General features: G+C 51.9%; 1 protein-coding gene across 1 annotated transcript in view; it reads left to right on the forward strand.

The window, feature by feature from the left end:
* The window catches only part of FAM227A (family with sequence similarity 227 member A), a 95,040-nt gene that overhangs the window by 46,316 nt on the left and 36,437 nt on the right, over positions 1-12,287 (forward strand). The window contains exon 9 of the mRNA XM_075322092.1: positions 358-453. Within this exon, the coding sequence (XP_075178207.1) occupies positions 358-453 (96 nt within the window). The remainder of the gene's footprint in view (positions 1-357; positions 454-12,287) is intronic.

Consider the following 12,287-nt stretch of genomic DNA (forward strand, 5'->3'; position numbering starts at 1 on the left):
AATTATGAATTACGCCGACGTTGCACCGATGATACGATTACAACGCTTTTGCGCTCGTTAATCGTATCATCTAGGCTTTACACACTGCGATGTCGCATGCGATGCCGGATGTGCGTCACTTTCAATTTGACCCCACCGACGTCGCACCTGCGATGTTGCAGTGTGCAAAGTGCCCCTTAGTCCCTTTTGAAGACTCTCCAGTTGTGTAGGGTGGTAGGAGGCCATATTGAGAAAGCATAGACACGCTAATGGTGCATGAGAATCTTTTCTTTTTTTGACATGTTTTTAAATGTATATTTAGACATATTAGCAGATATTACTTGTATGAATTATATGTCTCTCTATACTGTTTTTAAGGAATTTGTCCGATATCTGGAATCTATAACACTTGGGACTATTTAAACTTGGAGCCAAGAGATGACACCACAAATATCAAAGTTAAGCACAACAAAGGTGAGCTTTAATTAGTGGACATTGAAAAATGTCCAACAGCTAAAAAAATGACCTGTTGGGGCTTTAAGAGCTGAGAATCACTGGCCTAGAACACAGCCTTAGGCCCCTTTCACACGTCAGTGATTCTGGTACGTTTGTGCTTTTTTTTAAACGTACCAGAATCACTGAAATACGCAGACCCATTATAATGAATTGGTCTGCTCACACGTCAGTGATTTTTCACTGCACGTGTCTCCGTGCGGCGTACCCGCGTGTGCGTGTTTGCTGCACGGAGACATGTCCATTTTTTTCTGGCATCACTGATGTCCCACGGACCACGCAGTGGTGTGGTCCGTGAAACACGTGCCAGAAAAAAACGTGCATTTAAAATAATAAGCATTTTTACTCACCCGGCGTCCAGCGATGTCCTCTGCAGCCCGTTCTCCCTGCTGCTTCTAAGCCGGCTGATTACTGTCGCGCAAATTCATTATGCGCGACACAGCCGACCCGGAAGCAGCTGCTGCGGGGGTCACCGCCGGCCGGATGCTGCGTCGCGGGAGCGATCAGCACCATGGACAGCGGGAGCGGGCGCAGGTGAGTTGATTTCTAAGTGCAATCACGGGCCACGGATAACGGAGCCCGGATTGCACTTAGACAACCCACGTGTGCCGTGATTCACGGCACACGCAGGGACATGTGCGTGTTTTACACGCCAGTGAAAAACGTCACTGTTTTTCACTGACGTGTGAAACGGGCCTAAGGCTATTGTCACATGTTGCGTTTTTGCTTGTAGTTTTTTGCATGTTTTTTTAATGAGTTTTATGCAAATAAAACCTGCTTTTTTAGTTTTTTACAAAAGCTATGAGACTTCAGAAATCTCATTCACGCACACACTTGCTTTTTTTCCCCCTGACTGAAATGGAAAACTGTTGCATTTTTGCTGCACTTTTGAAAGAAGCAGCATGTCAATTGTTTCAGTGTTTTTGATGCTTTTTCACCATTAATAGCAATGAGAGCACAAAAACACAGCTGTTTTTTTGCTGCGCTTTTGCTCTTTTGTGATGAATGAAACTATTTAAACATATACTGTAGAAAAATGCCACAAAAAGGCAGCACAAAATTGCAGCTTTTTTATTGCCAAGAGAGCAATTTCACTGTAGGAAAAATGGAGCAAAAACGCATATGAACATAGCCTAATGGTGCACTCACACAACCATAGATTTTTTCGTGTGAGAGAATCAGATCAGTTATACACATGACACTTGTTACGTCTCCACCGGAGTCCGCTCCAGCGACTTCTACTTCGATCACCAGGCGACGCCGTGCTCCTGCCATGGATAGTGCTGGTGATTGGAGAGGGCTGGGTTTCCTTGGGATCTGCAGTACCTCTGGCTGACTGTAGGTGGCGTGTGTCTTCCAGCTGAAGTTACCATCATTCAGCTATAACCAATGGGAAGACACCACACCCTTTTCTTTTCCCCTCCTGTCTGCTGACCACTGCCAGAGATAGTTCTGTATTCTTGGTTCCTGTCCCGCCCTGTTCTGTTTAGTGATTCTGGTGTTCTGACTTCTGCTTGTTCCTGACTACACTCCTGCCTTCTGTTTATGTACCTCGCTGCCCGATCCGGATTTGACTTCTGCTTTGTTTTCTGATTACGTTCTTGCCTGCCAATTCTGTCCCTGTTTTGCATCTCCCGGTTCGACCCTGCCTGACTACTACTCTCATCGGACTGCAGTCTTTCACAGGTAGTGATCACCTTGGGCCCTGTGTAATTCCAAATCCCTGTATAGGGGTTAAAGAGTTTCAGGGTTCTAAGGGTCTTGCTTGGTGAGTGGCTTCCCTCTAGCCTGTCCATTACAGCCCATTTGAGTCTGTGGATCCAGGCAGGCGTTACAACACTCTGATCAGAGTTTGATCAGAGTGTCAGCTTAGTATGGTCCAATTCTCCTGCACAAGAGAATCGTAGCACAGGTAAGAAAAAGATGGAGATCAAAATGTCTCCATAATCTCTGTTCTGTGAGTCAGTGGAAATCAGACTGCATAATTCATAGAATAGGACATAAATTCAAAAGTAGTAAAACAAAACCAACTCACCAGAAACAGCCATTAGGGTCAAATAGCAAATGCACGCATAGGATGCAGCAGCCCCCCATGATAAAGGTGGGAGAAACACAGGTGCAGAATACCAATGCTACAACTACTCTCAGCCTACCATTTTATGGAGGGGATGGTTGCTGGTATTAGACATGCACACAGATGGAGTTTGCATAGGGCGCCATGTGATGTACAGTGTCTGACTTATAGCCTATTGATGACACCCATACTATTAGATCAGGTGGGCTGCCAGTACTATATAAGTGCATCCCACAGGACAGACACCCCAAAGGGCTTGGCTGCATCCAGCAGAAAATGGAAAAATGTGCAATAAAAATGATATAAAATGATAATAATGTGAGGTATTGGTCCATATTTTGGCCCAAATACACAAGCTTGTAACCCAACGGCAAGGCTCCCCACAAAAAAAAAAAAAATTACAGCTGTCATCAAGCCTAAGGATAGTAATAGGGAGGGGTCTATGAGACCTCTATTACTAATCGAGTAAGTAAAAAGAAATAAACACAAATACAGAGAAAAATCCTTCAATTAAAAAAAAAAAACAATCACCCTCTTTTTCAAATTTATTAACCCCCAAAACACCCCTGCAGGTCCAACGTAATCCATACAGGGACATCCTACAACGATCCCGGCTCTACAACTTCTGAAGTCGCATAGCGCAGCCACATTAGAAAACGTGACTAAGCACTGTATCATACGGGACACACTGACAGAGCTGCAGCTGTGAGGCGTGATGTCTCTGAGTTCACCTGAGTTTCCACAGTACCCCAGCTGTAACCTCAGGTGAATTCTCCTTAAGTAATCCGCATTCTTGTAATCCAGCATTTAGTTCAGTGGTCCTGGATTACCGAATTATTGAATTCAATGGTGCCTGATTCTGATTAATCGGCACCATTGAAGTCAATATTCTGGTAATCCTGCAGCATGGAACTCAATTCCGGATTACTGGAATGCGCACACATTACTTATAGCTAGCGTGCAGTTTTATCATCTAGCAATCGCCCCCCTCCATTCCATGCAGGTGTGTGTGTGATTTGCTCCTCCTGCACCTGTGATGCTTCCACTTTAGTGGTGGTTTAGCTGTATCCTGCTAGAGTACTAGTTTTTGGCCTGGGCGATGTACACACTGCAGCCCATCTTGCTGCAAGTAATACTTAGTTTTTGGAGAATATTTTCCTCTTTTTGTTGCTATTTTTATGAATGCGCACACATTCCTGTAATCTTTGATTGAGTTGAATGAATTCATCTGAGGTTACAGCTCTGCTATCGGGGGAACCCAAATTTTGTGTAGGAGCATGTGTTAATCAGTTCTCTGGTTTGTTCATTCATGATTAATGATTATTTCTTTTTTGGTTTTCAAAGTTTGTATGACCCTTCTCTCTTGGATGGTTGTCTCCTGTTTGTATCTATGATGGTGAATTTTACTAAATGTCTGAAAAAGTCTATATATGTATCCAAATAAGGGTTGCATTTAATTGGAGGTGTCAAGCCTGACCTCTTCGTGGCGGTCAAGACTCCTCTTCCTTTTGTCTGAGTGGGCTCTAAATTTTCTGTATCATTGAAATATTCCCTTAGGCGGGCTTTGCACGTTGTGACATCGCAAGCCGATGCTGCGATGTCGCACGCGATAGTCCCCGTACCCGTCGCAGGTACAATATCTTGTGAAAGCTGGCGTAGCGAAAATTATCGCTACGCCAGCTTCACATGCACTCACCTGCCCTGCGACAGTCGCTCTGGCCGGCGACCCGCCTCCTTATTAAGGGGGCGGGTCGTGCGGCGTCACTGCGACGTCACACGGCAGGCAGCCAATCGGAGCGGAGGGGCGGAGATGAGTGGGATGTAAACATCCCGCCCACCTCCTTCCTTCCGCATATTCTACGGAAGCCGCAGTGACGCCGGTAGGAGATGTTCCTCGCTCCTGTGGCTTCACACTCAGCGATGTGTGCTGCCGCAGGAGCGAGGAACAACATCGGACCGACGCTGCACCGATGATACGATTACGACGCTTTTGCGCTCGTTAATCGTATCATCGAGCCTTTACACACTACGATGTCGCATGCGATGCCGGAAGTACGTCATTTTCAATTTGACCCCACCAACATCGCACCTGCGATGTCGTAGTGTGCAAAGCCTGCCTTAGGCATAGCCTCCTGAAGTAATTTTCCATATCTTGGTTTTAAAAGCTGTGATTGATTATCCAAATGATTTTGTGTGTGGAATGGAGGAGTATTTGTCCAAATTGTCAGGTTTTGGCTTTGTTTTGTAACTTTGCATTGAGTCCTGAATTGAGGTGCAATTTCTATGGTTTCTTTTTCTTGTAATGGATCAGAAGGGTATATAGTTTTTAGTAGTATGGTTTATTTCCATTTGTATAGTATTTTTGGTCTGTGCTTTCTGTAAGTATGGTCTTCTGTGTTTCAATCTCCCCTTGGACTTTACTTTTGATGCTGTAGAACAAGTTCAAAAGGTTACTGCTTTGTGTAATGTCGGTTTCCCTGCAGTGTCCCACCTCCTTTCCTTGGCAGCAGGGCCGGATTGGCCATAGGGCAAGTCTGGCAAATGCCAGATGGGCCGGTCACTGAAGTGGGATGCTCGATCTATGGCCACTCTCTCCTCTGCAGCATGTACAGCATGCAGCATTTGACTTGAGATGCACGATCATGGTGCACTGCACAGCTAAAATCAGCAGGAGCAGGAGGTGGCGTGCTCCCTGCCGCCCCCTGCTCCTGCTGATTAGATAGTGGACGTAGCTTGAGCCTCTATCCGGCCTGCGAGATGTGGGCATCCTACTCTGCTCCCTGCTTCCTTGATCAGTGCAGCGCGGTGACTGGGCCCTGAAGTGCGGCAGCGTCATGATGACAGTGCATTGCTGACAACATCACATGGCGCTCAGCGACACGTCGGGTACCGGTAAGCGCTCCACGGAGCCGAAGATGAAAAGTTTTATCATTGTGGACGAGAGGGGAGGGGAGGGGATAAGGGCACTGCATGGGTAAAAGGGGGCACAGCTTTGAAAAAGAAAATTGAGGTAGTAATTTATACGGATGGGCAATGTATATCTGTAAGGGAAGGGGGGATTTTGTACTGGAGCAGTGTGGGGAGAAATATTTTGGAGAGGAACTGTGTGTGTGTGTGAGCGAGAAGCAGGGATATTATGGAGAGGGGCAGCCGTGTGGGGGATGTATGATGGAAAGGGGCAGCCTGGGGGGAATATGATGGAGAGGAGCAGGCTGGGGGGGATAAGATGGTGAGGGGTAGCCAGGGGAGGAATATGATGGAGAGGGGCAGCATGGGGGGAATATGATAGATAGGGGCAGCCTGTGGGGGAATATGATGGATAGTGGCAGCCTGTGGAGGAATATGATGGAGAGGGGCAGCATGGGGGGAATATGATGGAGAAAGGCAGCCTGTGGGGGAATATGATGGAGAGGGATAGCCTAGGATGGAATATGATGGAGAGGGGCAGCGTGGGGGGAATATGATACGGAACAGGCTCAGGCAGATGGTGCTTAAATAATGATGCCTGTGGAATGGGGGCGCTGGTCTGACACTGTGAAGGTCAGTTCTGATATTGTGCTGGCGTGTGTGGCCTCGCTGCATATGCTGGCACCTGGACTACCTTTATTTGCAGTTGTCTGTCCTTGCAATATGGGAGCGGTTCAGATAGGTCTCAGGTATGTGTCGCGGGCGGCGGGGCGCTGCGCTCGCTAACGCTCGGGTCCGGCGCTGCTGCTGCTGCTCGGTGGCTCGAGCGGTGGGCCGGATCCGGGGACTCGAGCGGCGCTCCTCGCCCGTGAGTGAAAAGGGGGGTGGTTTGTTTGGGGATTTAGTCCGTGACGCCACCCACGGGTTGTGGTGAAGGTGGGCACCACCGCTGCTGGTGACGGGGATCCCGGGAGTGATGGTAGGGAGCAGCTGGGATGTTGTTTTTCCCCTCCGTGGGTAGGGGTTGGTGGTCCCGGGGCCCGGTGGTGTGATAGGGAGGCAGGGTAGGTGAGGTGCAGGGTTGCAAGGACAGCGCGGCGCGGTGCCGGATGGCACGGGTGTACTCACTCAGCAAGAGATGCACAAAGTCTCTGGTAAACCAAACGGCTGGATGGACGGGTCCCGCAGCCGGCTGCTGTGTCCCTCCCCGGACAGGTGATGGCAGCTGTCTTTCCCTGCACCTTCGTGTACTGTCTTGACTACGATGGGTCCCCAACGGTAGTCCGCTCCCCGGTGTATTGCTGCCAGAGGAGCCCGTTTGCCCGCAGGCGCTGGCCCTTGGGTCTCTAGCCTTTGGCGGTAGCTGTATAACCTCACGGTGCGGACGGTTGCCTTCTAACGGGTCTTTAGTTGTTAGGAAACCCCTGGGGTTCCTGTCACACTCGGATTTGACTGTTGACGGCAACTCCAAGCCTAGTCGGGGTCCGATGGCCCTGCCGGTGTGTGCTAGCTTCACTTTGCTCCCCGGTCGGTACCGGCGGGCCACCGCCCGACCCCGGTCCTACGGTTCTGCGTTCATCCACCACTCCTGCAGACGGCCACCACCATCTGCCAACCTTGTTGTCAGTGCCTGGGCCACAAACCCAGACACTCTCCATTTCACTCCTCTCACTTCAACCTCCTAAACTCAACTGCCTGCTTTTCCCGCCTCCAGGCCTGTGAACTCCTCGGTGGGCGGGGCCAACCGCTTGGCTCCGCCCCACCTGGTGTGGACATCAGACCCTGGAGGAAGGCAACAAGGATTTTGTGTTTGGCTAATGTAACTGCCTAGGGGGGTGGGGGTGTGTGTGTGTTACCTGTGACGACCTGGCTAGTCCAGGGCGCCACATTCCCCCTTGGTGAAATGCAGACCGTCCGTGGGCTGCCCGTCCACCGGTTTTATTTTTCAAAACTTTAAAATATAAATAACATGTAAACATATAAAACATAGGCATTCTTTTGGTCACTTGAACGTTACACATATAAACATTTTTAATAATGACGGACGGACGGATGTCTTCCGCTCTCCCACCCAAGCAACCTAGCCCTGATGCTGCCCTAAGAAGTGGGCAGCACCCCTTGACCCCAGTCCAGGTTCAGGCTGCCTGAGCGGGAACGGGTACGGTAACTCGCACCCGACTGTCACTTCAGGGGACCCCACGTCCAAGGGGGACCCCTGACCCCCGGAGGATTGCCACCGGTTACGGTAGTGGCGGGCCTGGGCCATCTCTTTCCTCCAGGCCCATCCTCCAAATCAGCCTCTCCGGAGGCGGCAACGGTATCTATCCCACAACACTATTTACAAACCCACTAGTTCGTGGGTGGCCTGCTAGTTCTCGGCCATGTTCATGAGGAGTTTCTCATGTGGGTATGGGGGGGGTGTTAACTAAACAAGGCCAACTCCAGTCCCAATGGGGACGGTTCTCTTCTCGGACGGCAATCAGTAGACAATCAGGTTAACCTCGGTAAGATTTGTATTCATTTTCATTCGTTCATCCAACTGAAAAACATGTAACGCCTGCCTGGATCAACAGACTCAGACAGGCTGTAATGGACAGACTAGGGGGAAGCCCCTCACAAACAGGACCCCCAGAACCCTGAAACCCTTTAACCCCTATACAGGGATTTGGAATTACACAGGGTTCTTGAGATTTCTACCCGTGGAAGGCTGCAGTCCGAGAGAGTAGTCGTCAGGCAGGGTCAAACCAGGAATATCAGAACAGGGACAGAATCGGCAGGCAAAGACGTAAACAGAAAAAGTAGCAGTGGTCAGATCCGGGTCGGGCAGCGAGGTACAAAAACAGCAGGCAGAAGGCTAGTCAGGAAACTCGCAGAAATCACAGGAATCAAAATACAAACAGCACATGAGCCAGGAGTACAGAACTATGTCTGGCAGTGGTCATATGACAGGAGGGGGAATAAGAAGGGTGTGGTGTCTTCCCATTGGCTGTAGCTGAACGCTGGCAACTTCAGCTGGAAGACACATGCCACCCAGTGTCAGCCAGCAGTACTGCAGATCCCAAGATAACCCAGCCTAGTGGATGATCGGAGCCTGCGCCCACCGATGCCGCTGGCATCGACTCCTCTTCCATCACCAGCACCATCCACGGCAGGAACACGGCATCGCCTGGCGATCGGAGCAGAAGTCGCTGGAGCAGACTCCGGCGGTGACGTAACAAAACATGGCTGAGGGTCCCAACGGGGACAACTTGCTTGCATCGGAGAACCGCTGTCTATTTGAGGTCACACCCTTCCAGGATCTCTTCCAGTGCAACATCTAGACGGGACGGTGGAGGAGGGGGCTGGGGCCGCATCTGCTCTCCGCGACTTTCCCCTCTGTTTTACATCCAGGGCAAACCAGCCCCTGTCCTCGCAGTGTCGGGTGTAGGAGACCAGGTCGCCCGGCAGCAGGTCGCGACCTGGGTGGCCCGTGGGGAGGTGCGCATTTACATCGCGGCGGGCCACGAATACTTCGGCCTCCAGGCCCAGCTCGTAGATGAATCCGTACCCCCTGTGAGGGTCAAACCTCCGGACCTGGCCTTCGTACACGGGGCCCCGCACCCGAAAGGTGGCATTACGAAGCGCATCCTTTTCTTTTATTACATGCGCCACCACTTCAGCCTTCTGCTGCTCTCTGGTGGCGATTTCCCGGCCCAACCGGCTCGGTTTCCTGTCCCAGAAGGGGGCGCTGGTATGCCCCTGCGCTCGGGTCAGGCCCCGCTGGACCTTGCCCACAACCGGTACTCTCCTGTGGGGGTCCTGCGGTGACATGGCCTGGGGTACTGCCTCGCAGCGGCGACCCGGCGTGACCTCAGCCAGGGTTTGGGGACAGGGCTCCTTACCGGCTGAACCTCCGCCTCCTCCGGGACCAGATGGACTACCGGAGCCGGGACAATCTTAGGTGCGGCCTCTTCTGGTGCTGACGGCTCTTCTTCTCGGATGGGCACCTCCCGCTGGATCTTCCACGGCAGCGATGCGGGTTGTCTGCGGACATCACTTGCAGCCTGGTCCTCCAGGGCGGACGGCCGGAGCTCCGCTACCGGCGGTGGGGGTAGCGGGCCTAGTGGCGGGAAAGCAGTAGCTGAAACGGGTAGCGGGGGAGGCAGCAGGGTGAGCGGGCGTAGACCGGGCCCCTCAGCCGCAGCGACCGGTCCCTCAGGGACACAGGGGCGTGGGTCACCTACCCGGTCCTCCAACTCTGTCTCCACCTCGCGTCGCCGCATGGCCACCGCCACTTCCGCCATGTCGGCCATCCATTCCTCCACAAGGGACTTCACTTGGGCCTGCAGGCGGCTGCACATCCGTGCGGTCCGGACCTCCATCCACGCCGCTGTTCTTGGCGTGGGCTCTGGGGTTTCAGCGGTGTCGGACGGATGGGACATCGTGCGCAGCAATGTTCTAGGAACCAAATGTTTGCAGAGTCCTGGCGTCCCCGCTTTTATGGCCTCGGCTACATTAGGCAGGCTCTGCACCTTCCCCCCCTTGGTTCTCTTCAGCACTTCCGCTTGTTGGGGGCGGGACTTCGCGTTCGCGCCTTCCCTGCTTGGGGTAGACGCTCGAGCGGGAGATTTTCGCGCCAAAGATGGCGGCGCTTCAAAGTTTTCGGCCGGACGCCGCCGGCGGGACCACAAGGCGCACTTCTACTGGTAAGTAGATGGGTTCAATCCTGTTCGTGACGCCAAGTTGTCGCGGGCGGCGGGGCGCTGCGCTCGCTAACGCTCGGGTCCGGCGCTGCTGCTGCTGCTGCTCGGTGGCTCGAGCGGTGGGCCGGATCCGGGGACTCGAGTGACGCTCTTCGCCCGTGAGTGAAAAGGGGGGTGGTTTGTTTGGGGATTTAGTCTGTGACGCCACCCACGGGTTGTGGTGAAGGTGGGCACCACCGCTGCTGGTGACAGGGATCCCGGGAGCGATGGTAGGGAGCAGCTGGGATGTTGTTTTCCAGGGTAGGGTAGGTGAGGTGCAGGGTTGCAGGGACAGCGTGGCGCGGTGCAGGATGGCACGGGTGTACTCACTCAGCAAGAGATGCACAAAGTCTTCGGTAAACCAAACGGCTGGATGGACGGGTCCCGCAGCCGGCTGCTGTGTCCCTCCCCGGACGGGTGATGGCGGCTGTCTTTCCCTGCACCTTCGTGTACTGTCTTGATTACGATGGGTCCCCAACGGTAGTCCGCTCCCCGGTGTATGGATGCCGGAGGAGCCCGTTTGCCCGCAGGCGCTGGCCCTTGGGTCTCTAGCCTTTGGTGGTAGCTGTATACCCTCACGGTGCGGACAGTTGCCTTCTAACGGGTCTTTAGTTGTTAGGAAACCCCTGGGGTTCATGTCACACTCGGATTTGACTGTTGACGGCGACTCCAAGCCTAGTCGGGGTCCGATGGCCCTGCCTGTGTGTGCTAGCTTCACTTCGCTCCCCGGTCAGTACCGGCGGGCCACTGCTCGACCCGGTCCTACAGTTCCGCGTTGATCCACCACTCCTGCAGACGACCACCACCATCTGCCAACCTTGTTGTCAGTGCCTGGGCCACAAACCCAGACACTCTCCACTTCACTCCTCTCACTTTAACCTCCTAAACTCAACTGCCTGCTTTTCCCGCCTCCAGGCCTGTGAACTCCTCAGTGGGTGGGGCCAACCGTTTGTCTCCGCCCCACCTGGTGTGGACATCAGACCCTGGAGATAGGCAACAAGGATTTTGTGTTTGGCTAATGTAACTGCCTAGGGGGGTGGGGATGTGGGGGTGTTACCTGTGACGACCTGGCTAGTCCAGGGCGCCACATATGTATTGCTTTTATATGGTCCTGCTCATTATATGAGACCGTATGGCACAATATTAATTTATAATATAGAGTAGGGACCCCCCTATAGAGATTTGCCATGACGTGGCAGGGGTGGCTCAAATCATTGATCAATCGTTTGCAAAAAATCTCATTTGCTTTATTACAGTAGGAATGAATTTTTTTAAATTTTGCACTTTTTATTGTTGCATGCCATTCATAGGCAGTGCTGGCTACCCCCTCAGTGATAGATTCCTGAGGCCTGCCAAAAAGTGATCTTGAAGAAGGTGAAGCGGATGCGGAGTCTCAGTCATTGAGGAGTTTAAAAGCAGTTGATCCAGCCCGATTGTCCTTGTGCCGAAACCTGATGGTGAAAGGAGGTTCTGCAATGAATATCGGAATCTGAATGAGGTCTCCAATGTCAACGCATATCTGATGCCTTGCATTGATGAGCTGATTAAGAGGTTTGGGCCAGCACGATATATTACCACCTTGGATCTGACAAAAGGATATTGGCAAAGCCCCGTGTCACAAGATGCTAAGGAGAAGACAGCCTTCTCCATGCCTAACTGGGATTTCCCATTCACCAGGATGTCGTTTGGGTTGCAATGAGCTACGCACACATTTCAAAGGGCTATGGACTGGATTCTGGTTCCACATAAGAGGTATGCAGCAGAATACCTGGATGATATCGTAATCTTCAGCCTGCATTTGGGAAGTCATCTAAGAAAGGTCCAGGCGGTGTTCGATGCTTTAAGTAAGGCAGGGTTCTCTATAAACCCAAAGAAGTGGGCCATGATGAAAGAAAAGGCCAAGTACCTGAGATATATAGCAGGAAGAGGCGAAATCAAGTCGCAAACTAATAAAGTAGATGCAATCCAGAATTGGCAGAGACCATTTTTAAAGAAGCAGATTAGAGCTTTTCTTGGAATAATGGTGTACTACAGAAGGTTCTTCCCGAACTTTGCCATGATTGCCGCACCTCTGACCGATATCCTTAAGGGTA

This window comes from Anomaloglossus baeobatrachus, chromosome 8, assembly GCF_048569485.1.
Source record: "Anomaloglossus baeobatrachus isolate aAnoBae1 chromosome 8, aAnoBae1.hap1, whole genome shotgun sequence".
Taxonomy (NCBI): Eukaryota; Metazoa; Chordata; class Amphibia; order Anura; family Aromobatidae; genus Anomaloglossus; species Anomaloglossus baeobatrachus.